Source organism: Protopterus annectens, chromosome 10.part0, assembly GCF_019279795.1.
Source record: "Protopterus annectens isolate FY-2018-M chromosome 10.part0, PAN1.0, whole genome shotgun sequence".
NCBI lineage: Eukaryota > Metazoa > Chordata > Ceratodontiformes > Protopteridae > Protopterus > Protopterus annectens.
In genome coordinates, this window is record NC_056744.1 from 1667901195 (window position 1) to 1667928543 (window position 27349).

Consider the following 27349-nt stretch of genomic DNA (forward strand, 5'->3'; position numbering starts at 1 on the left):
AAAACCACATTGCCAAAGTGGTTAGAAAGACCTTCTACATAGCCCACCTCATCACGAAGGGTTTCACATCTAGATCAAGAGAGGTAATCGTGCCCTTTATTCATCCCTTATCAGGCCCATCATAGAATACAATGCCCTTTTGGGATGTACCTTACCCGACACCTGCAGCAATTAGAAAGACCCCAAAAGTATCTCACCAAGAGGATCAAGGGTCTCAAACAGATGCCATATGCTGCTCGGTTAAAAACTCCAGCTCTACTCAGTTGCATACCGCCTACTGAGGTGATCTATGCCTGAGATACAAAGCTATGTCAAATCCAGAATTAATGGACATGCTCCACCTCAGTAAATCTAAATCCCTTAGAGCCACACGCTGAGGGACTTGAACCTCAGCACAGAAATAAATAGAACTTGCTGGAGGGACAGGTTCATAACCCAGAGGCTCCCTTCGCTCTGGAATAGAATTCCAGTTCATGTGAGGCAGAGCACCTCACTGAATCTCTTCAAGAAGAATCTCGATAAGTGGATGGGGGATCGTAGGTTTGTCCCAGGGATTACTCCCGTGTCACTATTAGACAGAAGCACAGTAAACTAAACCTTAAAAAGGGCACAGTATACTCAAATCAAGGGGTGGCGTAAGCCATACAGAATCGGGCTAGGCTTATAATTGCCCCAGGGCAGATAGCCTAGTATGAACCTATGAACCTATAACATCACATTCCTGTCCCAAACTGATGTTTTCTTGTTATAGCTTCACATTTGTTCATGTTGTACTGTTGATCCTTCATGAATTCCTAACTATTTACAAACTGCCTCTTACTCAAGTTCTATTATATCACATTCCAGTCCCAAACTGGTGTTTTCTTGTTATGGCTTCTCATTTGTTCATGTTGTACTGTTGATCCATCATGAATTCCTCACTATTTACACATTCCTGTCCCAAACTGTTGTTTTCTTGTTATACCTTCTCATTTGTTCATGTTGTACTGTTGATCCTTCATGAATTCCTCACTATTTACACACTCCCTCTTGCTCAAGTTCTATTAGATCACATTCCTGTCCGAAACGGATGGTTTCTTGCTATAGTTTCTCATTTTTATTCATGTTGTACTGTTGATCACTCATGAATTCCTAACTATTTACACACTCCCTCTTACTTAAGTTCTATAACATCACATTCCTGTCCCAAACTGATGTTTTCTTGTTATGGCTTCTTATTTGTTCATGTTGTACTGTTGATCCTTCATGAATTCCTCACTATTTACACACTCTCCCTCTTACTCAAGTTTTATTATATCACCTTCCTGTCCCAAACTGACGTTTTCTTGTTATAGCTTCAAATTTGTTCAAGTTGTACTGGTGGTCCTTCATGAATTCCTCACTATTTACACACTCCCTCTTACACATTCCTGTCCCAAACTGATGTTTTCTTGTTAGAGCTTCTCATTTGTTCATGTTGTACTGTTGATCCTTCATGAATTCCTAATTATTTATACACTCCCTCTTACTCAAGTTCTATTATATCACATTCCTGTCACAAACTGATGTTTTCCTGGTATAGCTTCACATTTGTTCATGTTGTACTGTTGATCCTTCATGAATTCCTAACTATTTATACATTCCCTCTTACTCAAGTTCTATTACATCACTTTCCTGTCCCAAACTGTTGTTTCCTTGTTATATCTTCACATTATTTCATGTTGTACTGAAAATCCTTCACAAATTCCTCACTATTTACACACTCCCTCTTATTCAAGTTCTATTATATCACATTCCCATCCCAGACTGATGTTTTCTTGTTATACCTTCTCATTTGTTCATGTTGTACTGTTGATCCTTCATGAATTCCTATTTATACACTCCCTCTTGCTCAAGTTCTATTATATCACATTCCTGTCCCAAACGGATGTTTTCTTGTTATAGCTTCTCATTAGTTCATGTTGTACTGTTGATCCTTCATGAATTCCTCATTATTTACACACTCCCTCTTATTCATGTTCTATTTTATCACATTTCTGTTGCAAACTGATGTTTTCTTGTTATAGTTTCTCATTTTTATTCATGTTGTACTGTTGAGGTTTCATGAATTCCTCACTATTTACACATTCCTGTCCCAAACTGATGTTTTCTTGTTATAGCTTCACATTTGTTCATGTTGTAATGGTGATCCTTCATGAATTCCTAACTATTTATACACTCCCTCTTACTCAAGTTCTATTATATCACATTCCTGTCCCAAATTGATGTTGTCTTCTTATGGCTTCTCATTTGTTCATGTTGTACTGTTGATTGTTCATGAATTACTCACTATTTACACATTCCCTCTTACTCAAGTTCTAGTATATCACATTGCTGTCCCAAACTGTTGTTTTCTTGTTATGGCTTCTCATTTGTTTATGTTGTACTGTTGATCCTCATGTGTTCCTCACTATTTACACACTCCCTCTTACTCAAGTTCTATTATACCACATTCCTTTCCCAAACTGATGCTTTCTTGTTATAATTTCTCATTTTTATTCATGTTGTACTGTTGATCACTCATGAATTCCTAACTATTTACACACTCCCTCTTACTTAAGTTTGATTACATCACATTCCTGTCCCAAACTGATGTTTTCCTGTTATAGCTTTTCATTTGTTCATGTTGTACTGGTGATCCTTCATGAATTTCTCACAATTTACACACACTCCCTCTTACTCAAGTTCTATTATACCACATTCCTGTCCCAAACTGATGTCTTCTGGTTATAGCTTCACATTTGTTCATGTTGTACTGGTGATCCTTCATGAATTTTCAGAATTCCCAACTATTTACACACTCCCTCTTACTTAATTTCTATTATATCACATTCCTGTCCCAAACTGATGTTTTTTTGTTATAGCTTCTCATTTATTCATGTTGTACTGTTGATCCTTCATGAATTCCTCACTATTTACACACTCCCTTTTACTCAAGTTCTATTACATCACATTCCTGTCCCAAACTGATGTTTTCTTGTTATAGCTTCACATTTGTTCATGTTGTACTGGTGATCCTTCATGAATTCCTCACTATTTACACACTCCCTCTTACTCACGTTCTATTATATCACATTAATTTCCCAAACTGATGTTTTCTTGTTATAGTTTTGTTCATGGTGTACTGTTGATCACTCATAAATTCCTAACTATTTACACACTCCCTCTTACTCAAGTTCTAGAACATCACATTCCTGTCCCAAACTGATGTTTTCTTGTTACAGCTTCACATTTGTTCATGTTGTACTGTTGATCCTTCATGAATTCCTAACTATTTACACACTCCCTCTTACTCAAGTTCTATTATATCACATTCTTGTCCGAAACTGATGTTTTCTTGTTATAGCTTCTCATTTGTTCATGTTGTACTGTTGATCCTTCATGAATTCCTCACTATTTATACACTACCTCTTACTCAAGTTCTATTACATCACATTCCTGTCCCAAACTGATGTTTTCTTGTTATAGTGTCACATTTGTTCATGTTGGTACTGTTGATCCTTCATAAATTCCTCACTATTTACACACTCCCTCTTACTCAAGTTCTATTATATCACATTCATGTCCCAAACTGACGTTTTCTTGTTATAGCTTTACATTTTTTCATGTTGTACTGTAGATCATGAATTCCTAACTATTTATACACTCCCTCTTACACAAGTTCTATTATATCACATTCCTGTCCCAAACTGATGTTTTCTTGTTATAGCTTCACATTTGTTCATGTTGTACTGTTGATTGTTCATGAATTACTCACTATTTACACACTCCCTCTTAATCAAGTTCTAGTGTATCACATTGCTGTCCCAAACTGTTGTTTTCTTGTTATGGCTTCTCATTTGTTCATGTTGTACTGTTGATCCTCATGAGTTCCTCACTATTTACACACTCCCTCTTACTCAAGTTCTATTATACCACATTCCTTTCCCAAACTGATGCTTTCTTGTTATAATTTCTCATTTTTATTCATGTTGTACTGTTGATCACTCATGAATTCCTAACTATTTACACACTCCCTCTTACTTAAGTTCGATTACATCACATTCCTGTCCGAAACTGATGTTTTCCTGTTATAGCTTCTCATTGGTTCATGTTGTACTGGTGATCCTTCATGAATTCCTCACTATTTACACACACTCCCTCTTACTCAAGTTCTATTATACCACATTCCTGTCCCAATATGATGTTTTCTTGTTATAGCTTCTCATTTGTTCATGTTGTACTGATGATCCTCCATGAATTCCTAACTATTTATACACTCCCTCTTACTCAAGTTCTATTATATCACATTCCTGTCCCAAACTGATGTCTTCTGGTTATAGCTTCACATTTGTGGTGATCCTTCATGAATTTTCAGAATTCCCAACTATTTACACACTCCCTCTTACTCAATTTCTATTATATCACATTAATTTCCCAAACTGATGTTTTCTTGTTATAGTTTTGTTCATGGTGTACTGTTGATCACTCATAAATTCCTAACTATTTACACACTCCCTCTTACTCAAGTTCTAGAACATCACATTCCTTTCCCAAACTGATGTTTTCTTGTTACAGCTTCACATTTGTTCATGTTGTACTGTTGATCCTTCATGAATTCCTAACTATTTACACACTCCCTCTTACTCAAGTTCTATTATATCACATTCTTGTCCGAAACTGATGTTTTCTTGTTATAGCTTCTCATTTGTTCATGTTGTACTGTTGATCCTTCATGAATTCCTCACTATTTATACACTACCTCTTACTCAAGTTCTATTACATCACATTCCTGTCCCAACCTGATGTTTTCTTGTTATAGCGTCACATTTGTTCATGTTGGTACTGTTGATCCTTCATAAATTCCTCACTATTTACACACTCCCTCTTACTCAAGTTCTATTATATCACATTCATGTCCCAAACTGACGTTTTCTTGTTATAGCTTTACATTTGTTCATGTTGTACTGTTGATCCTTCATGAATCCCTAACTATTTACACACTCCCTCTTACTCAACTTCTATTACATCACATTCCTGTCCCAAACGGATGTTTTCTTGGTGCTGCTGCTTATTTGCTTTATAGGTTGCTTTTGCATGTTTATCAAGACTAAACGACAGTCTTTTATTATCTGAAAAAGCTTTAACCACTTGCAGTTGTGCTTTCAGTTCCTCATCTGATGAACTATACAGTTTTAAATCATCTACAGAAAGATGCCGAGAATTCTTTTCACTTTGTTATTTTCTGTGAACCACATTATAGCCTATTAAGTTGATAGCTTAAGGGCAAGAAAAAAAGAGCAGCGGTGACAGTCACCCTTGAATATCCTCTTTTGAATTTTTATCCCTGGAATAATTTGTCCTTTATCAAGACTTAACTGCAAAGTGGTTTGCCACTGTTTCATGGTCACTGTAATGTAATTGATCAGTGTAGGGTGTATCTTTCACATTTTTAAGCAATCTTTTACTCATGAATGTGGGATAATGTCAAATAGTTTTTTGTAGTCAATCCATGCCATACTTAGATTCTTCCCCTTTTTACAGTTCTCCACTATGGCTTTAACAACAAATGATCCTTTTTTCCATATGACTTTCTTTTATTGCCCTTTTGTTCTACTGACAAAATTGAGTTTTCTTCTAAATGACTATAAACTCTGTCAGTATCAATTCCCATGTATAGTTTACATCTCTTTGGAAGGCAAGTTACTGGTCTATCATTTTTGGGGTAGCTTGCAGGTTCACTCTTAAGTAGGAGTATTGTTTCACCTCTTGTTAGCCAGACTGGTGTCTGTTCAGGGTGATCATATAAATAGTTTTTAAGCATGGCTAGGGCTTCATGCAAAGATGTTAATACTTTTAACCAAAAGTTGGGCACTCCATCTGGGCCTGGGGTTTTCCAATTAGAGGCTTTTCTTAACTTTGTTTCAATCTCTCTGACTGTTACTTCATCCCATTTCATATCCTGTACCTTTAAACTTCTTAGTCTTTCTTTTACTTCTTTTATCCATTTATTATCTTTGTTGTGTTCCACAGGATCTTCACAGATACTTCTCCAAAATGCATCTTTTTCTTCTTTTTGGTGGGCTTTCAATTCCTTTTACCTTATTTACAATTCTCTATAAAACCTTTTTGGGTCATTACTAAATTGCTTATTTTGTACTTTTCCTTTTTATTTATTTATCTGTGTATCTTCTAAGTTTTTCCACCTGCGCTGAAATTTTTAATTTGATATTTGTAATAGTGCAAGACAGATCCTCGTCTGTTCTAATACTGTGCACTGCTTTTATCACATCTATCTTTCTTAGTATTTTTTGTTGATCTATTCCCTCTTCTATAGTCTTCTAACAGTGACACTTCTTGTCTTAATTGCTTTATATTCTCTCTATTCGATACTTCCATGATGGTATTTGATTTCTCCCCTTCCTTTACCTCACTACCCTGTGCTCTTGTGGTTGAACTTTTATCAGTTATTAATTTAGCTGCACATTAACATATCCTGTTTACTTCTGTTCCATCTCATGGTTCTCTATGGACAGTCCTAATTACTGTGTTCATTTGTTTTATCAGACTTCTGACTTTTAGGGTTTTATTGACCTTCTGCAGTCTATTTCTTTCACTGATTTTACTATATCTATCTGATCCATTAGATCAAGCAACTCTTCCCTTAGTTCATTTTCTTCCAGACTGAGGGCACATTCTTTGTTTTCCACTTCCTGTGGGCATTCTATAGAAAGTTCTATAGCACCTTATTGTGGCACCTTCTCTTCAATTTTGTCCTGTGCTATCTGTTCCTCTGTCATATGGGAACTCACTGGCCTATCACTCCTTGACACTGACTGCATCAGAGTTTCCACAGTCTCCTGTTCCTGCCCTTGCTGTCCAGCTACAAGTGAATGTTTATACTGGTTTCCTGTGGAAAGCTCCAATATATCTTGATATTGCATCAGACCAATTGCTTCCTGTTCCACTGGCGTCCCCTTAATTTGGATATCCATTGTTCTATCCTGTTGTAGTGCTTTCTGCATTAGATTTTGTACACTGAATCCTTTACTTTGCAGCTGCTCCATAACCTCAGTTTCTATTTCTTTAACTTCTCCGTTACTGATCTCCTTTTCCTCTTTGTCTTATTTTTTGTATTGTAAAGTTTTCCATATCCGGATTCCTTTGCCTGTATTTCTCTTCAAATATCTTTGGTGCTGTTCTTTTTGTATTGGTTAGTTTAGCTTTCTCCTTTTTATAAATATTACATCATATTAAATCTCTTTTTCTTTCCCATGTCCATATTTCTTCTTCAGATGTCTCCTGATCTTCCTGCTTCTCCTTACTTTGGGGAACTACTCCATCATGCTGTGAAGTAGCCTGTGGTAGACTTTCGACATTACATCCTTCACTTCGCAGACAGTCCACAACTTCAACTTCCATTTCTTTAACTTCTGCCTTACTAATCTTTTTTCCACATTCCATCTTTGTGATATTAATTTTTTATTGTGAAATGTTCCATATCGGGATGCTTTTGCCAGTATTTCTCTTCGAATATCTTTGTGGCTGCCTTCTCTATATTAGTTAACTTGTCTTTCTCCTTTGCATAACTATTGCACCATTTCAAATCTCTCTCTCTTTCCCATGTCCATTTTTCTTTTTTATACTTTTCAAAAATGTCTACGGTCTGTTTACATTTTTGCACTTCCTCAGATGCTTCTTTTTCTAAATATACTGTTTTTCAAAAATCTGTTTTATTAATGAACGCAAATTTTTGAGGCTTCTGACAGTTTTTCCTGTAAAAGTATTTTTCTTTTCTTTTCTCTAATTTCTACTTTAATCTCTTTTTATATGTCTTCTGTCTGAAAATTCTGGGTTTTTGCATAATAGTAACAATACACAATTTCTTTCTTATTCTCAACAGTCCACTCTATTGTCTTTATGGCTCTTCTTTGGCCCATCAGTTTTTGTGATTTTTGTGGACTGTGACTTCCTTCTACAACAAGGGGGGCCATCCTTCCTCTGGGCCTGGCCTGGCCCCATTGTAGGAATATTTCCAGATTTTGAGGATTCTACACTGTCATTTTTTCCAGTCCTGGCACCAGTGTGCTTACCAGGAGTGGGCACTTTTTTATCCTGGGATTTGTGCAGCCAGCTATCTTTTTTGTTTTTGACTTACTTCTGTCCATGATATGTGCTATACAAATACAGTCTATATATCAGTGTATCCTTGGTAAGATTTTGTAAAAAAAAAAAAAAAAAAAACAGGGTCCACCTCATGAAGGTACTCACCAAGACTTGAGGATGAATTAAACTTCAGCACTATTACGCTCCTTTGCTTGCTGACTTTTTATCTCTGCATTAGGAGCTCAATGCTCAAGCCTGTGTGAATGGGCTTGATGCTTTTTCAGGCCTCTGGCACACTGGAAAGACTTATAGCATTCAGTACATTTATATGGCTTCAATCCTGTGTGAATGGTATAATGCTGTCGAAGATTGCCTAGCCGTGTGAAACACTTACTGCATTCAGTACATTTATACGGTTTCAATCCTGTGTGAATGGCATAATGCTGTTGAAGATTGCCTAGCCATGTGAAACACTTATTGCATTCAGTACATTTATATGGTTTCAATCCTGTGTGAATGGCATAATGCTGTCGAAGATACTTTAGCTGTGTGAAACACTTATTGCATTCAGTACATTTATATGGTTTCAATCCTGTATGAATGGCTTGATGCCTTTTTAGGCTAGTGGCACATGTGAAAGACTTACTGCATTCCGTACATTTATGTTGTTTCATGCCTGTGTGAGTGGCACGATGTGACTGAAGACTGGTGAGATGTGTGAAGCACTTACAGCATTCAGTACATTTATATCGCTTCACTCCTGTGTGAATGGCATAATGCTGATGAAGACTGCTTAGTTGTGTGAAACACTTACTGCATTCAGTACATTTATATCGCTTCACTCCTGTGTGAATGGCATAATGCTGTTGAAGATTGCTTAGCTTTGTGAAAGACTTATTGCATTCAGTACATTTATATCGCTTCACTCCTGTGTGAATAGCATAATGCTGTTGAAGATTGCTTTGCCATGTGAAACACTTATTGCATTCAGTACATTTATATGGTTTCAATCCTGTGTGAATGACTTGATGCTGTTTCAGGCTACTGGCACGTGTGAAAGACTTATTGCATTCAACACACTTGTGTGTTTTTTTCTTTGTATGAAATCTCTCAACTGTGCCAAGTTCAGAGCTCTTGCTGCAGCCATGTCCTGAGTGAAGTGTTGGATAAGGAGTGAGAGACAGCTCATCATACACCTTCACCGGCTGAGCACGTGGCTGTAGATGCTCCGTCAGGTGAAGTGTTGCAGGTGTTCCATTGTCACATTCAGGGGTTTGGCGGCACTGATACTCTGATGGAACCTGTGGTACATCAGTGAGATAAACCTTGTCAATGTCCTTTGCAGGCTGATACCTTTCCTGGAGGTTAATTGTAGGGTCATGGAACTGTGATGTCACAAGTGTTGGCTGTTGACTGCAATTCGCATTGCAGTCTGTACTCTTTATACCTAGAACAGATTATTTGAAAGCATTTTATTGCAAGAACAAAAGAAATATGCAATGTATTCCATCACAATGACGTGTGTACAGTTAAGTAATTTAAAAAAAATTGGATTTGTTTTTGTTCATAACTATTTTATTCTGTTATTACTAACATCACTAATAAAATAAGGTTAGGTAGTTCAGTTCCATCTTTTATCAGAATTTGTTCACTGTGAGAAGCTGTTTAATTTATTTCTGTCAACTGCTCTTTCATATCAGGCAGCCTAAATCACAAACTTAACTACTGCTTTACAGTTCTGTAATACTGACATATGGTCGTCTTCTAACCTTTTTGGTCCTGTTTACTCTTCCCTCCTCAATAACCATTGTCCTCACATCTAACTTCCGGCATTCAGTTTTACGTAATTTCAGATACACACTTCACAGTTTGGTCTCTGTTGTGTCCCCATTCACCTCCCTTTTTTTAATGTACTGTCTACAACAATATTGTTCATACCCTATCAAGTAACTATTTGTAATCACACTGTCTACAACAAACCCTCTCCAACATCACCCAGTCTTGATTAAGAGCCAAAGGGACATAATACTGCTTTTCCACCTCTCTTTCCTGATACAGCTTTGGAAGTCTTCCCATATGTCAAGAATTTTACTACAAGAGTGATCCATGATAAAATCTACATTTTACAGTTGTCTGAACAACTCACTATAACTGTAGAACTTTAAGTAGATCACTTTTGTGGTTTCAGCTTCAACACCTTTAGCAGGTTTAGTCCTGTTGCATCCTAGAAGGACAGGGAAAGCATAAATCAGGCATGGAGCCTGCCCTTATACTTACATCTTACATGTACATAAATCAGTCATGGGCAGTGCCCTTATACTTACATGTACATAAATCAAGCATGGAGACTGCACTTATACTTACATGTACATAAATCCAGCCTGGAGACTGCCCATATACTTACACGTACATAAATCAGGCATGGAGCCTGCCCTTATACTTACATGTAAATAAATCAGGCATGGAGCCTGCCCTTATACTTACACATACATAAATCAGGCATGGGCACTGCCCTTATACTTACATGTACATAAATCCGGCATGGAGACTGCCCTTATACTTACACGAACATAAATCAGGCATGGATAGCCTGCCCTTATACTTACATGTACATAAATCCGACATGGAGACTGCCCTTATACTTACATGTACATAAATCAGGCATGGAGACTGCCCTTATACTTACATGTACATAAATCAGGCATGGAGCCTGCCCTTATACTTACATGTACATAAATCCGACATGGAGACTGCCCTTATACTTACATGTACATAAATCAGGCATGGAGACTGCCCTTATACTTACATGTACATAAATCAGGCATGGAGCCTGCACTTATACTTACATGTACATAAATCAGGCATGGAGACTGCCCTTATACTTACATGTACATAAATCAGGCATGGAGACTGCCCTTATACTTACATGTACATAAATCAGGCATGGAGACTACCCTTATACTTACATGTACATAAATCAGGCATGGAGACTGCCCTTATACTTACATGTACATAAATCAGGCATGGAGACTACCCTTATACTTACATGTACATAAATCAGGCATGGAGACTGCCCTTACACTTACATGTACATAAATCAGGCATGGAGCCTGCTCTTATACTTACATGTATCTGTCTTAATCCATAGCTTTGAAGGGCAGGGCACTACAGTTTCAATGCTACAAAAATGATTTATGATGTAAGCTCTCCATTGACAGAACACAGCTTTCATCTTCAATGGTAGAAAAAAAAAAGATGATGAGGGCTGACTGCCTCCTTATCAAGGATTAGGTATGTGTCCTTACATAAAGAGGAATCTGTGTTCATATGTTTACAGAGCTTTGGGACGTGAGATGGCTGGGCACATACCTTCCTGCAGGTAATCCCAATATGTTAAGAATTGTGCCACAGTACTTATCTTACATACAAATATAAACAATAGTTCTTGGCAGCATTATAGGACGAAAACATACTGTACAAGAGCATTGTTAGCTTCAACAGCAAAAATGTGGACTCCCCCACTCTAGAAAGATGTATTTCCTTATAATACCCACCACTAAGCTGCATTACTGTGCTTAGCAAACAACTTCTGTATGTCTCTCAAGTGTTTTTTTATTGTCCTGGCATTCTGAAGGACATTTTTCTTTGTTTTTAAGAAAGATTAGTCCATTCCTTGTATATTTCTAATGGAAAACTTTACATATTGTAGTCAGAAACAGCTAGGTAGTTCTCAGTAGATATGCATACTGTTTATCTGCAAGAAAGCACCTGTTACTGTGTGAAGTGTGTCCATTTACATTTGAATTTTGCAACTAAAAAATATTACACATTCATTGTGGTACTTTTCACTTTGTAGAAGTAATGCTAAATGTTATCTAAAAAAATACATTTTAAAACCCAGCACAATTCTGTGATAATAAACACTACCGTAAATACCCAGTCATTCTTCAATATGTGGAGCTGTTACATGTTCACTTTTCCAGAATCAAATTCACAAACATGTTGCTTTGATTATCATAAAGTTTGTTGCCATCATAAAAAAGGTTTATACATGTTTTGTCCAATACAGTCACCTAACTTCAATTTAAACTTTCTTGGGGGGTGTCTGGGAGGAAACAGTTAAATACAGTGAGCTGTTATGGCAGATAAAACTGAATGTTTGCAGAATTCCTGGAATAAATGAGAATGACAAGGAACCATTTAACAGTTTGTTTAAACTTAGAGCTCCTAAACAACAGATTCCATGCAGATCTGTCCTTTACAAATGTGTTTTTGCATTATTGTGATGTTATTTACCTGTATCACAGTTTTTAATAACAAATATTTGGAATTTATTGTTGCATTTTTGTATTGCAACTAGTTAGGTCTAATTGTTTGCAAATGGTTGCTTTGGATCATGTGATTTCATGGTGCTTTAAATGCAGTGTTTACATTATATAATTTAGATTAGAAGTCCATTTATTTTGAGGAGCAAATTACTTAATTATATTAAAGCTTTGGAAGCTTGACTGTGCAGCGTGTTTTCACGTTTTATTTTTTGTATCATGGTTTGCCTTTTGTACTCCATATTTTTGAATAATTTCTGAAAGCTAAATGACATATCCAAATTTAACACTTACCCAATATCTGTAGTAGATTATCTCATTGAGAGGCTAGGCAAAGCAAGGTTTTTAACCACCTCAGACTTCAGAAAAGGATATCTGCATATTTATCTCACCCATAATGCCAGAAGGAGAAGATGGCATTCTCCACCCAACAGGTTATTTTCATTATGCTGTCTTACCTTTTACACCTCACAGAACTCCTATCACCTTTCAAAAGCTCATGGATAAAGCTCTGAAACCTCATGCATGTCCCTTGATGACACAGCTATTTATTCAAACAGTGGGATAACAGTTAGACAATGTGTAAACTGTGCTGGACTCTCTAAAACAGGGAGGACTTGCACTTAAAGTTGCCACAAGTATGCTTTGCATGACTGAAGACAACAACCTAGGCTATGGGACTGCGAGAGGGGTAATTAGATCTCAAACAACAACCTATGGGACTGCAACAGGGGTGATTAGATCTCAAACAAAAAACTAGGCTATGGGATTGCGAGAGGGTGAACTAGACTTCAAACAGCAGCACCCTAGACTATGGGACTGTGAGACGGGTAACTAGACTTCAAACAGATAAAATAGAAACTATCAAAAACTGGGCAATACTCAGTACCAAATGAAAATGAAACTATTTTTTTTTTAATTAACTTGCTGCTTACAAACGTTTGTACCCAGCATTGTAAGGTGCTTTTGACAACTTGAAAACTATTCTGTGTTCAGAACCAGTCCTGACTGCCCCACCATTACTAAACTTTTTGTTGTATACACTGATGCATCTCGCATTGAGTTAGATGCTGTTACCTCAGAAAGTAGGTGGTGAGAAATAACTTTCTCCTTGAGTAGTAGACAAAATAAGTATGTCTGAGAAAAAGATATTCTGCAACAGACAGGGAATGTCTCAGTTTTAAGTGGGGACTTACGTACCTACAACATTACTTAATAGAATGTAGCTTCACTCTGGTAACTGACCGTGCACTCCTGCAGTGGTTGCATAAACAACAGGATGTCAACATAAATCTGAATAGAGAGGGTGTATCATTACAGCCATTCAATATCACTATCTGATACAGGCCTGGCAGTAGCCACTTGAATGCAGATGGGTTATCCTGGTGATTTAATTCCCTACAAAACCATGGATTCTATGCTGGGAAGATTTTTTTTATGGGATAGTGGCAGTCAAAACTGTTAGAAATGCTGTTTTAAGGTGGTGCATATATACCACATAATGTGGTATGAATCCAGTGATGGTGCATATATGCCATAACTGTATAAATTAGGACAGTAGAGGTTCATTTTGATATACTTGTTGAACCAATGTTAAAATTAAAGGCTACAGTCTAAGATGGTAAAGACATTTGGCTGTGTCAGAGAGGGAATTTGCAAGACTAAGAGTGAAAACTTTTCTAGAAATTTTAAGCAGAAGTTGTGAATTTATTTGCGGAATACCAGAAGCTCTCCTATGCATTTACTAGTGGAATACCAGAAGCTTTCATGTGCATTTACTTGTGGAATACCAGAAACTTTAAAGAGGATTTACGTGTGTAGTATTGGGATCTCACTTCTGAACTTACTGTGAAGTACCAGGTGTGTGACAGCTTTACCAAAGCTACCACAATCAAGAACAAAAAGAAACCTTTTCAATTTTATTGATACAGAAAGAAGGTTTATTTTTGTAAGCTTATTTTTTTTTCTTTCTAAGAATAAGCTATTTTGATCTACTAAATAAACTGCACAAAAATAAATAACCGTCTCCAGTGCATTAAGTGAATGCACAGAGCACTCACCTTTACTGCTGACAGATGGAACTTACCACAACAGTAGATGTTCTACTGATCGCTGCTGCAATATTCTTAACACATGGGTTGTAGCTTACTGATGTCCATCTGGGGTACCAAAGCTTTACCTTCCTATGATGTATGCCCGGACAATGACCTGAGCTAGTTAGTGTATGGATATAAAAATCAGACATACATCCGAGATCCAAGCCAGCAGTGGCCTGAAGAAAATCTAGGAAGGAGACTGGTCAGCTTGAAATGGATAAGCAAGTTCCCCCTCATAAAAGCTGCAATATCCTAGGCTAATGCTTGTGTGTCTCTGAATATAAGCCATAGGTTTCTGCTAATACAGAGAGAAAAATAAGAAAAAAGGGTATAAAGTGGCAGGGAAGGACTACAGCTACAGTGATCAGTAGGACATTTGCTGTTACAGTAAGTTCTTACACAACTGCACTATGTCCTGACTAAGTCACTGTTGCAGTTTTCTTAACAGGTAGAGGATTCCCAGAGCTGTAGAGAGAGAGAAGGGTGGCAGGCTTAAAGAGAAGGAAAAGAAAAGAGAAGACTCCAGGAGGCCACACAAAACAGTCTGGTAAACAGTGCTCTTCACCTGGATAAGGCATATGGCATATAGTATTTTGTGGAAGTGTGGACAGATGACCATGTAGCTGCTTCGAGAATGGACCTGACATCACCCAGTTGTACAAAGCCCCAGATGAGGCCACTGCTTGAGTGGAATGTGGTTTTGGCCACATGGGTAAAGCCTTCCCATGGTGAGAGTAGCAGAAGGAAATAGACTTTCAGATCCAAGAAGCAACAGTTTGTCTGGAAACTGGCTATCTTAACATGGAATCCATAAATGAGATGAACAACTTGTCTGTTTTTCTGATATCCTTAGTTTTACCCAGGTAAAACCTCAATTGTCTGTGAATATTTAAGGAGTGTAAGAATCCTTCCCCACATTTTGGAGATTGTGGGAGAATGTAGGTAGATTGATTGTCGGGTTAAGGGTTAGCTCGTTCACCACTTTGGCATGAAGGAAGGACTGGCCCTGAAGTTCACCCTATTTCTGTGGAAGATAGGGAAAGGTGGAACAGCCATGATAGCATGGAGTTCTGAAATTTTGCAGGCTGAAGTCAATGCCAGGAGGAGCACTATTTTCCAAGAATTTAAGAATAGCCAAAACAGCCGGTTCAAATGGGGTAAAGTATGTTTTTCCAAAAAAGAAAAAAAAAGTTCCAAGGTGTGACAATAGGCTTCCTTGAGGGTTTAGGGTGCAGAACACCTTTCAGAAAAATATTAACATCTGTTCTGTTCATGAGAGGGGGCTCCAAAGGTAAGCAAATATTAATGGTAGAAAAGTGAGCCTTTATGGGCAAGTAGGCCTACCCTGAATGTAATAATTCACATAAGTACTGTGGACGGTATCCAATAGAAGAGGATGGAGTTTTGCTTAAGATAACAGACTAAGAACCTCTTCCACTTGGCTGTGTAATATTTCCTAGTGTTAGGTTTCCTGGCTTCTTGTAGGACTCAAACCTGCTCTTCAGAAAAGGTGGGTCTTGTAGAATTAGAATCCAATCATTTGGAATGTTTAGAATGACTGAAGTCAAATTTGGATGAAGGAGCACCCTTTCTGATGATTGACTAGATCTGGTTTTGGAGGGATTCTCTGGTAATTTCTCTATGATAAGTGAAACAGGCAGGAACCATTGTTGTCTTGGCCAGAAAGGTGCCAGAAGCCGGAGTTTTGAAGATTCACTCTAGGTCCTGAGTAGGAGCCTTGGAAGCACAGGCAGAGGGGGATGTGCATAAAGGAACTTCCCAGCCAATCGAAAAGAGAAGGCATATGTACCCCAGACTAGAGGTGATGTGTTCCTTGAGCAGAATGCATGAGTCGGTGATGCTTGGGGGGAGCAAAGAAATCTATCTGAGTCCACCATCTGAGAGTTATGGATTTCAAAGGTTCTGTGTTCAGGGACCATTCCTAATGGTCCCCTATGTCCCTGCTTAGGCAGTCTGCCAATGCATTCTAGTGAGAGGGAATATACATCACTGTAAGTTTAGGATTCAGATGAGAGTCCACGTGCCAGACTTCCTGTGACAGCCTGCCCAGGTGGTCGGATCTTGTACCTCCCTGCTTGCTTATTTTTTTACTTATTTATTTAACATTTGTTTACCTGGAAAGTCCATCTTGGAACAAAGCCAATTTTCAACAGAGGCCTGGGGAGAAATGCTCCAGACACATGTATTTGTAAGGTGGGAGGAAACCAGAGTACCCAGAGAAAACCCACACAAATGCAGGGAGGACATGCAGACTCCACGCAGAAGGCACTCCAGCTGAGAATCGAACCGGAGAGCCTCTTGCTGTGAGCTGACAATGATACCACTGTACCACTGTGCCATAAAGAGGTACCACATCAATGTGGTGTCATCTGTCTACACAAGCAGGGTAAACAAACTAAATGATTCAACAAACTAATAAAAAATAAAACATGGAAAAAGCACCACGCTAGGAAGCAAAAACTGTATGTTAGCACTTTCGTTTACTAAAAATATGTAAACTTCTTCAGACAATTCACAAACAAAAAGTCAACCCTTAAATACTTTAAAAAAACATGACATCATTTCCTGAAACATCATTTCCTGAAATTTCATTTCCTGAAGCATCATTTCCTGGAACAACCTTACCTCAATTTAAAGAAAAAGAACATAAAATGTAAAGTGTAAACTATGTAAATCTATTCATAGTTACTATATTAAATTACTTTCTCGTGAAATTCAGTATGTTTATTATCTTAATAAAGCTTTAAGTTTTAGAATGCTCCTGATAGAGATTACATCATTTAAACCTGGTGGGACTAAAGCATTTAATTTCAACTGCCATAAAGCTTCTTTTTCTTCAAGTTTTAGGCTAGTCGGTCCCCCTCTTTCATTCTCAGATACTTTTTCAATAGCCATGAATAAAAATTCATGCTCAGGGAATGATAAAATGTGCCTAGCTAGGGCACTGGTAGTGTTCCCTTTATTAATTGCATAGTAGTGTTCATAAATTCTGTTTTTCAGTGGTCTATCAGTTTTCCCTATATAAAAAGCCTGCCATTTAGAGCACAAACTAAGATAGACCACCCCCCCTAGTGTTACAATTAAACTTTCCATTGATGTAAAACATTTTTCCTTTTACTGTAAATGAGCTACTCACTTTTATATACTTGCACCAATGACAATTTTCACATTTGAACATCCCTTTATATGGGCGGTGCACATTGGAATTATTATTTTCCAAAAGTGCTTTCAAATGACATCCCTTACAAAAAACCACTTGAGGATGTTCATTAATGTGTTTACTGACTGATTGATCTTCTGATAAATAACACTAATTTTTGAAAATAATAGTTTTAAAGATGGAGCATCCAAAGAAAACGTGGTAATAAAACTAGATGCAAATGAACCCTCTTTCTCAAAGCTCTTTACATTATTAAAATCATGTAAAAGTGGGCAATCAAAAGAGGTGGTCAAATCATCTGACGTCCACTCTAGGTTCAATAGTTGTTTCATTCTCTTTTAACTGTAAAATTGGTTTAAATAAACCACTTGCCCTTTTATTTTTCACCTCTTCAATGAGTTCACCCACCAATCTAGGTGGGTACCCACGTTTCATGAACATGTCTTAACAACATACATTCTTGAAAAAAGTCATCCTCCAAAGTCACCATCCTGGCAGCCCTAACGAGTTGTCCTTTCACCACACCCCTTTTCTGGTGGTAAGGATGGCAACTGGAGAAGTGCAGAAATGCATTAGAATATGTGGATTTCCTAAAAATCTTGGAAGTAAAACTATTTTTCTTAATATTCTTTGTTAGTTCCACATCCAAGAATGAAATCCGTTCTGTTTTGAATTCCCATGTAAATTTCAAACAATTGGTGTATTTAGTAATTTGTTCAACAAAGGTAGTGGCAGAGGCGATATCTCCTCTCCATAAAATGAATATACCATCCAAGTAACGGGTGTACCATGCGGTCCTCTCCTGAAAGGTGGTGTCAACGAACAAGTAATGCTTTTCCCAAAAAGCCATAACAGCATTAGCAAAAGTTGCTCCACAGGGGGACCCCATGGCTACACCCGTTTTCTGGAGGTAAAATTGTTTGTTGAACAAAAAGTAATTATTACTGAGGACTAGTTCCAATAAGTATATAATTAAAATCAATACTTTGTCCTTCTACCTGTTTTTCTAAAAGGAAGTCTCTCACCCATTCACATCCAAGTTCTTGTGGAATAGATGAATAAAGGTCGCAAACATCCACTGTAAAAAAATTAAGGGCCTCGTCAAAAGGGAAGTTATTAATCGTTTGCAAAAAATCCCATGAGTCTTTGCAAATCTGCACCTCATTTTTCAAGGCCTCCTTAAGTTTACAATCAACAAATTTGGCACACCCATATGTGATAGATGGTCTCCCATCAATGATGGGATGAAAGGGTGGTTTTTGCAAATTTTTGTGTATTTTTGGTAACCCAAAAAGGGTCGGGGTAATTGGATAAATGATTTCCAAATAATTCATAAGGTCCAAGTCAATACGGCCTTCAATGAACAAATCTTTGATGAACCCAGTGATCTTATGGTAAGCTCCATTCATCTCATTAAGAGACACTTGCATGTAAGCTTCACTGTCAAGTAATGACTCCATGTTCAATACATAATCTTCCCTGTTCATGAAGACCAACCCACCCCTTTTATCTCGTTTCATGATACGAATGTTTGCAAATTTCAACCCCTGTAATGCATCTTTCTCAGTTTGGGTAAAGTTGTTGTTAAAAATGTTACTAGAACAGTATGTACCCATGAGTGACCTACAGTCGTTTTCACATATATTTTTTTCAAAAAGGGCAATAGTGGAGTGCAACACAGGGTTAAAGATGCTGGCGACTCAATTCTTTCGTGAGACTCGAATTACTAACTAAAAGAACATTTAAATTCAGTTTCCTTGTAAAAATTTTCAAGTCAATCAATGTTCTTTCCAAATTACTCCTAAAAGTGGGAACAAAAGAAAGCCCTCTAGCTAAGATCTCTATAAGTGCAGAATCAGGAACAAAAGAGGAATAATTATAAATTTTGAAATCATTAGAACTATTGCAAAAAATACATAAATTATTTTGTTCAATTTCTTTAGAAACAATAAAATTAGAGTCACTTGGAGAGATTTTATGAACACTACTATGCAATTAATAAAGGGAACACTACCAATGCCCTAGCTAGGCACATTTTATCATTCCCTGAGCAGGAATTTTTATTCATGGCTATTGAAAAAGTATCTGAGAATGAAAGAGGGGGACCGACTAGCCTAAAACTTGAAGAAAAAGAAGCTTTATGGCAGTTGAAATTAAATGCTTTAGTCCCACCAGGTTTAAATGATGTAATCTCTATCAGGAGCATTCTAAAACTTAAAGCTTTATTAAGATGATAAACATACTGAATTTCACAAGAAAGTAATTTAATATAGTAACTATGAATAGATTTACATAGTTTACACTTTACATTTTATGTTCTTTTACTTTAAATTGAGGTAAGGTTGTTCCAGGAAATGATGCTTCAGGAAATGATGTTTCAGGAAATTATGTCATGTTTTTTTTTTTTTTTTTTAAGTATTTAAGGGTTGACTTTTTGTTTGTGAATTGTCTGAAGAAGTTTACATATTTTTAGTAATTGAAAGCGCTAACATACAGTTTTTGCTTCCTAGCGTGGTGCTTTTTCCATGTTTTATTTTTTACACAAGCAGGGTGCCTGGTTTCCAAAGATGTGAGAAGGTCTGTAGGACTAGTAATAATCCCCTCATTTATTTTATGCTTATGTGCTCTTTTAATAAAGTGTCAGGTCGCCCTACTTCAACTCTGTGGTCTCCTGTCAAAGCCTCCTTGCTCTGTTTGAAGCATCTGTAAATGGGACCTGGTTGTTTGGGACTGGAGTGAATGAAAGACCCGAGTTGAGAGGAACTTAGCTGCTCCAACAAGGGAATTTCTTCTTGATGCAAGGAAAGACAGGAGTGCGGACATCTAGAGGGCAAGAGTGCTGGGACCACATTAATTTCAGATACCACTGCATTGTCCCAATTTGTAGTGTGGTGAGGGGCAACATAGGGATGGTTACAGCCATGAGTCCCAGGGCCCTGAGGGCTTGTCTGGCCAAACATTGCTCATTTCTGGAAAGTGTTAAGGATTCAGTGGTTATGGAATTGAACTTTCCCAAAGTTTTTTTTTTCCTATGGGAAACTTTTCTTAGGAATTTTGCTTTGCCTGTGAGGTATTCTAGGATCTCTTCTGGTAAAGGGGATAGATTTTGCTGGATAATTTCTATGGTATCTGGGAACTGTAGAAAGCAAAATTTTATGGCAATCTTTCCTTGTCTTGCCCTCTTGCTGCAAAGTCTTGAAAAGGCTGGCAGCTTGTGAACCAAAAAGCAGGTTGTTATCTAAGGGAGAATCTAGAATCTTTAACTTGAAATAATAGGTTGACCTCTCAGCCAGGCATACCACTGACCACTGAGCCAGTAGCAACCACCCTGTAATAGACATCCATACTATCATAGCTGCATTTTATACTGTGCCCGGCTATTTGTGAGGCCTGGGCCACTGAAAACTACATATGCTGCTCTGATCCCAGTGTCTGGGGCTCACCGATGGTGTTTAAAAACTGAATACAGAGAATAAGTATTTAGTTATTTCAACTTGGTAGCTAATAGCTCTGAAGGCTAAAGTATACACTTTTTTTCCTCATTGGTCCACTGCTCGACTGTCCTTTCCACTGGGTAAGACACAAGTTTCAGAAATCAGCTTGGAAGGTTTGCTCAGGGCCAGGGATATTGCAATCGGGTCTGCCAAAGTTTTTTTTTAGAGGTACTTTTGTTCATCAGGAATCTTGTAGAACCTGTATGCCAGGAGGTTGAGAATCAAATGTAGTCAGCAAGAAAAAACAGCCCAAATCCACCATTCAATATACAATTTGATATGATGCTTAGGACATAAACAGTATAAAATCAGCAGACTGTTTTTTTATTACTGACTTTAACTCACTCTAATCCTTTGATTCATTGGAACACCTGTTGCCTTATGAGAATCAAATGTAGAAAGTTGGCTTGAAGTGTGTCTAGGTAGGCATCTAACATTGGGGGAACTGGAGGAGGTGCATGGATGCCCATCTGTAATAAGTTGTAGTATACATTTTGCACCTCAGACACCTCTTTAGATTGCCATTCCAAATGCTTCATTGTGCTTAGTAAGGTTTCGTCAAAGGAAGCGTCTTCCAAAGCAGAATCTGGAGAAAGTGAATCTCCCTCATCTGAGGATATATGTTCTGGAGAATGCAACTGGTAAGAGCAGTCTAAAATGTTCAGAATCCCAATCTGGTTCCTCCTCAGAGGAATAAGAATGTAAACATGTTTTTTGGTGTGATCTGAAAATGCTGGTTCACAAGGTTAAGGAGACTTCAGAGACATGATTGTCATGAATAACCCTTGAGAAAAAAACTGATCCATTCTTTCTCCATGACCACAGCTGCGGGCATCTAATGCTTAAGTTTTTGTTTTTTGCTTCTTAGGGGAGATATTCATCAGAAGCAGCTTAGGGGGTTCTGAGCCTTGGTACATTTCTATCACAGTACTGGGAATCCCCTCCCACACAAAAATCTGTGAGACTCCTGAAGGACCCTCTGTATTAATGAGTTGTGGTTCATCAGTGGATTTAGTCATCTACAAGGTTTTGGATGTCATACCGCCCACTGGCAGATTTGTGGTAGAGGGCTCATGAGAAGACGACTGGTATACCGTGGGTATGTCCCACTGAGATGACAGAAGGAGACTCCTCTCTAGGCCTTTTAAGCTTATTCTTGGGCAGGAGGCTGACATTTGGGTCTTCAGTCATGGTGGAGTAAGAAAAGCATTTCAGGTGTTGGGTCTTGAGTACGGTATTATGTGTGGAAAGCCTAGACTGTAGGGTTTTAGGAACAATGACTGACAGCTGCAGCATGTTTTATAGTCCTGTTCAGGGCCTTGGCAGAACAGACACTTGTGCAAATTTTTATATGGAATCTGTCTACTGCACTTGCACTTACCCCTCCAAGCTGACAACTAATAACAGCACGCAAAACAGTAAAAAGTTTAGAAAAGGAAGGTTCCCAAAGGGGGCACTTATCTGATCAGACATAGAGACGTGACAGAAAGATGTTCTTAAGATCTCACACATACATCCAGTTTTACATACTTATGCTGATGAACTAGGGTCATTATCTGGATGTACATTTTAGGAAGGTAAAGCTCTGTACCCCAGCTGGACTTTATCAAGCTACAACCATCTGTTAAGACTACTGCAACAGTGACTCAGTCAGGACATCAGAAGGATGTGGGTTCTATTTCCACAGCAGATGCCCAGATTCATTTTACATTACTGACACTGCAGCAAACAGTGGGGGTTGCTGCCCCCTACGTGTGCCATCCTTTGGATGAGACATTAAACTGAGGTCCCATCTTCCTGAACTGTTTATAGGTCAGGTAGATGAAAGAGATCCTCTGGTGTTAGGAGAATTCTTCTGTGCCCTGGACAAATCTTACCTAATCAGTATGAATACCACCTTGAGTCTCCCCTGGAATGGGGTCAATGCCCTAGTGGGACTAACCTGGACAAAAATGGTAAAACTGTTTACTAAATTGTACATGTATTAAGTATGTGTGTGCATTTATGTGTAATGTGAATACAGGAGTCGAGGTGTGTGTGTGTGTGTGTGTGTGTGTGTGTGTGTTTGTGTGTATCTATAGATAGATATGAGAGATATGTTTACACATCAGGTCAACATGAGTAAAATGACCATCAAAATAAATGAAACACAAATATTCTTCTTCTCCAAACAGCTTTTCCCATTAGGGGTCACCACAGCACAGCAACAGTCCATACAACAACTGGGAGTGGAGTTTTAAGAAGGCGTGCACACACACACACACACACACACACACACACACACACACACACACACACACACACACACACACACACACATAAAAGAACAAAATAACTGTAGCAGTATCAATACCAATACAACCACTAAGCACTTATTTCAAAAACAAGCAAAACATACTTCAACACATCAATGAATAAACATCCAAATCAAAATTTAAAACAACTACATGCTTTCAAACCTTCCAATGAAGAATACAAGTCCTTCTCACATCTCTAACATACAACATAACTTTATATTCCTTTAAGCAGTATCCTCCTTTGGCAGATCATTGGCACTTCAGACCTCATCTGAGCTCGAATTTCACAAACACAACTTTGTTGTGTAACAAAAACAAACATCCTATCTCTTGCATCAGAAATCTTGAACCTAAAAGACATCTCTAAAAATGATACCAAGACTCAGCATAATTTTGCTTTAAGCATCTCACAGATGACTTGATTACATATAATTAACTAGAGAGGCTAAATACAGTATGCCTGTTGAAAGCAAACGCTCTTAACATTAAATCTGTATGGGGTGCCATCCAGAATGGTTTATTATAGCAATATGACTTGATTACATATAATTAACTAGAGAGGCTAAATACAGTATGCCTGTTGAAAGCAAACGCTCTTAACATTAAATCTGTATGGGGTGCCATCCAGAATGGTTTATTATAGCAATAACCCATGCCTGGGTGTGGGTAATGCTGGATTTACCCACGGTTGGTGTGGTTTGGTCACGAGGATGAAGCCCGAGTGGCCAAACAAAGACAATCGTGGGTAAATCCAGCATTATCCACACCCAGACGTGGGTTATTGCTATTATACAATGACATTATTTAAGAAAAAAAAAATTACTTTTCTTAAATAATGGCATTGTATAATGCCTCCTTGCTGCCTTTCTGCAGCTGCCTGGTATTCTGTGGGCAGTTCTGATGTACTGTGCATGCATATGCTTACGCAGTACATCAGAGCTGTGGGCAAAAGCAACGGAGAAAACAAGATCTCCGTTGCTTTTTACAAACTGTCTTGCTATGTTAAAGGACTTTAACATAGCGAGACAGCTTTAAAAAATTAACGGAGAATCTCCGTTGCTGTTTTTAAAGCTGTCTCGCTATGTTAAAACCATTTAACATAGCGGGACAGTTTTGAAAAAAGCAACGGAGAAAGCAAGATCTCCGTTGCTTTTTACAAAGTGTCTCGCTATGTTAAAGGAGTTTAACATAGCGAGACAACTTTAAAAAAAAGCAACGGAGAATCTCCGTTGCTTATTTTAAAGCTGTCTCACTATGTTAAACCCATTTAACATAGCGAGGCACCTTTAAAAAAAGCAACGGAGATAGGAAGATCTCCATTACTTTTTTTAAAGCTGTCTCGCTATGTTAAACTCGTTTAACATAGTGAGACAGTGTGTAAAAAGCAACGGAGATCTTGCGTTCTCCATTGGTGTAAAAAAAGAAAGAGTTATACTAATGGAAAAAGTCCGGGCGACCGGACCTTTTTCCATTACCATAACTCTGATTTACAACATGCATGCTGACCAATCAGCGTGCACGTTTTGGAATATTAATGGGGGGGGGTCGTTGTATAATAGAAAATGCATATCATTCTCAAGTAATTTGAGTTCCATCTCCTTAATTTAAGATTAAAGTTCCCTTTAATATTACTTCAGCTGGTAGAGAAATACAGTCCTTCTGGCTCAATGCAGTAATGCTGCTCCAGACCGATTTCCTCCATGTAAGTGTATTGCTATATGTAGCTTGGAAACCAATTGAAAAAATCCTACTGCTTGTTAAGAAGCCAGGAAGAACAGAAATTCTACAGTCAATAAAGAAATGCTTCCTAACACTGTTGGCTAACAAAAAGATGTAAAATGAGCAAGTCATCGTCCCTGCTGCTCACTGCCAGCCAGAAAAGTTAAGCGAATACAAATATCCCAATGTACTAAGCTTCTGCAGACAGGAGGGGGTGAAGCATCCTGGCAGAATGGGATAGGACACACACCAGCTATGGGAATCTTGACAGTGTGTTAGGTAGAACACAAAGCATTTGATTATTATGTTTTTATAATATATTTGTAGGCATATTCTTCCACAGCGCGCGCACACACACACACACACACACACACACACACACACACACACACACACACACACACACGCATGAGTTCATGCAAATACACGCGAAGGTCTTCACCGGGAACAGTTTTAGATCCTCCAACTTTCAAAGGTTTAGAGAAAGCAAAGATAAAATGTTAGCACCCTGATGGGAATTTAATTATGGCTGCCAAATGAACTTCAATAGGATAATAACTGAAACCTCAGAAAAATATATTTGAAAAATAAGCAGGAATATGAGCAGTTAACAGGTCCAAGCTTCTAGTAAATGTATGAACTGAAAACAAGTTCATTCACTTTTTCATGACTTTTTGATAGTTGGTTTATGAAGTTAGGACCATCCTTTCCAGGTAAGAAGGGTCCCCGACTATCAGTAGAACTGAAAAGAAACATGCTTGTCTGTCATAGCATACCAAGGTCCAGGTGAGATTTACTGGACAGATGTGTCAGGAGTGTTCTGATGGACATCAGATGCAGAGGCTGCTCAAGAAATTGAAGCCATACTTAACACCAAAATGGAACTATAAGAATGACCACGGCTTTGTCCATTCCAGCTTTCTCTAAAAGGTTTGTGATCAAATTTTTTTTCTGTCTTTCGGCTTTTCCCGGTTAGGGGTCGCCACAGCGGAACTCCGGTCCGCTAATGATTGGCAGTAGATTTTTATGTACTGGCTTGCCGGGCCTAACGCACAACCTTCAACGAAGGATCGCCCATTCACGCATGTCGCTACACAGAAGACGCTCTGAGAATCGAACGGGCAACGTCTAACTGTGAGGCGACAACGCTAGCGCAGCACCACCACTGCAGTTAAGGTTTGTGATCAAAGAAAAGAACAAAAAGTGTAGAAAAGTGCATGGACCACATCTGGATGAATCCACCTCAGAGATGCTTTCCAGATGTAGGAATAATAGAAAAGAAGGTGTTACATGTTGGGGATGCAAACAAATCATAGGAGGACATTCCCCAGATATGAAACAACTTTTACTGGACAGATGACATGTGTGGTTTCAACAGAAATCAAATGAGACAATGTCTTCTCATGGAATGTGACTAGCTGTTAGAAGGCAATTTGTGGACATAGCTTATTCCCAAACTCCAATGGTCTTTTGACAAAGTAGGTAAGAGTGACTTCCTCTCTACTTGTTGCTATAGACTGCAGGGAATCATGAAATACCTGCAGAGTGAGGCCTGCCCTCATTTCCAAAACATTTAGGAGTAGACTGGCCTCTGTATGTAACCCCATACCTTAAACCAAAAACAGGAGGAAGGAAACAGTGCCCAGTTAGAGTTCCACTTCTGTTTATGAAAACTCAGGTAAGGGTAGCCTCTAGGTAACACATATATGTAAGCAGGACAAAGTGAAACTGAAAATATTTTTTTACTGAGATATCCTTTACATAGGGAGAACAACCTAGAAAAAGAAAGAAACAGAAGTGTAACACTGACACAATAACCTTGAACAGAACCCTAATGATATTCCTGTTGAATCAAAATACAGAAACCCTACACAGAGCAAAGAGGGTTCTATACATCAGGTTTATGAAGAAGACAGATGAGGAAAACCTGATCATAGCAGAGACTGAAACAAACAATAGACAATATCAGTATGAGCTGCTGCAGATGACACTGATACCCCAACACCGGTACTGGTACTGCCTTCTACCTCACAACAGACGGACCCTGAAGAAACTCTGCAGTTGACTGAAAAGTCCAAAGAAACAAGAACAGCACAGAGGTAATCCACGTAGGATACAAAATGCAACAGTAGTA

At 38.1% G+C, this 27349-nt stretch overlaps 1 protein-coding gene across 1 annotated transcript in view; it reads right to left on the bottom strand.

Moving 5' to 3' along the window:
- LOC122814408 (zinc finger protein 729-like) overlaps positions 1 to 27349 on the bottom strand; it is a 544251-nt gene that overhangs the window by 144686 nt on the left and 372216 nt on the right. The window contains 1 exon segment of the mRNA XM_044086990.1: positions 8353 to 9550. Coding sequence (XP_043942925.1) covers positions 8353 to 9550 — 1198 coding nt within the window.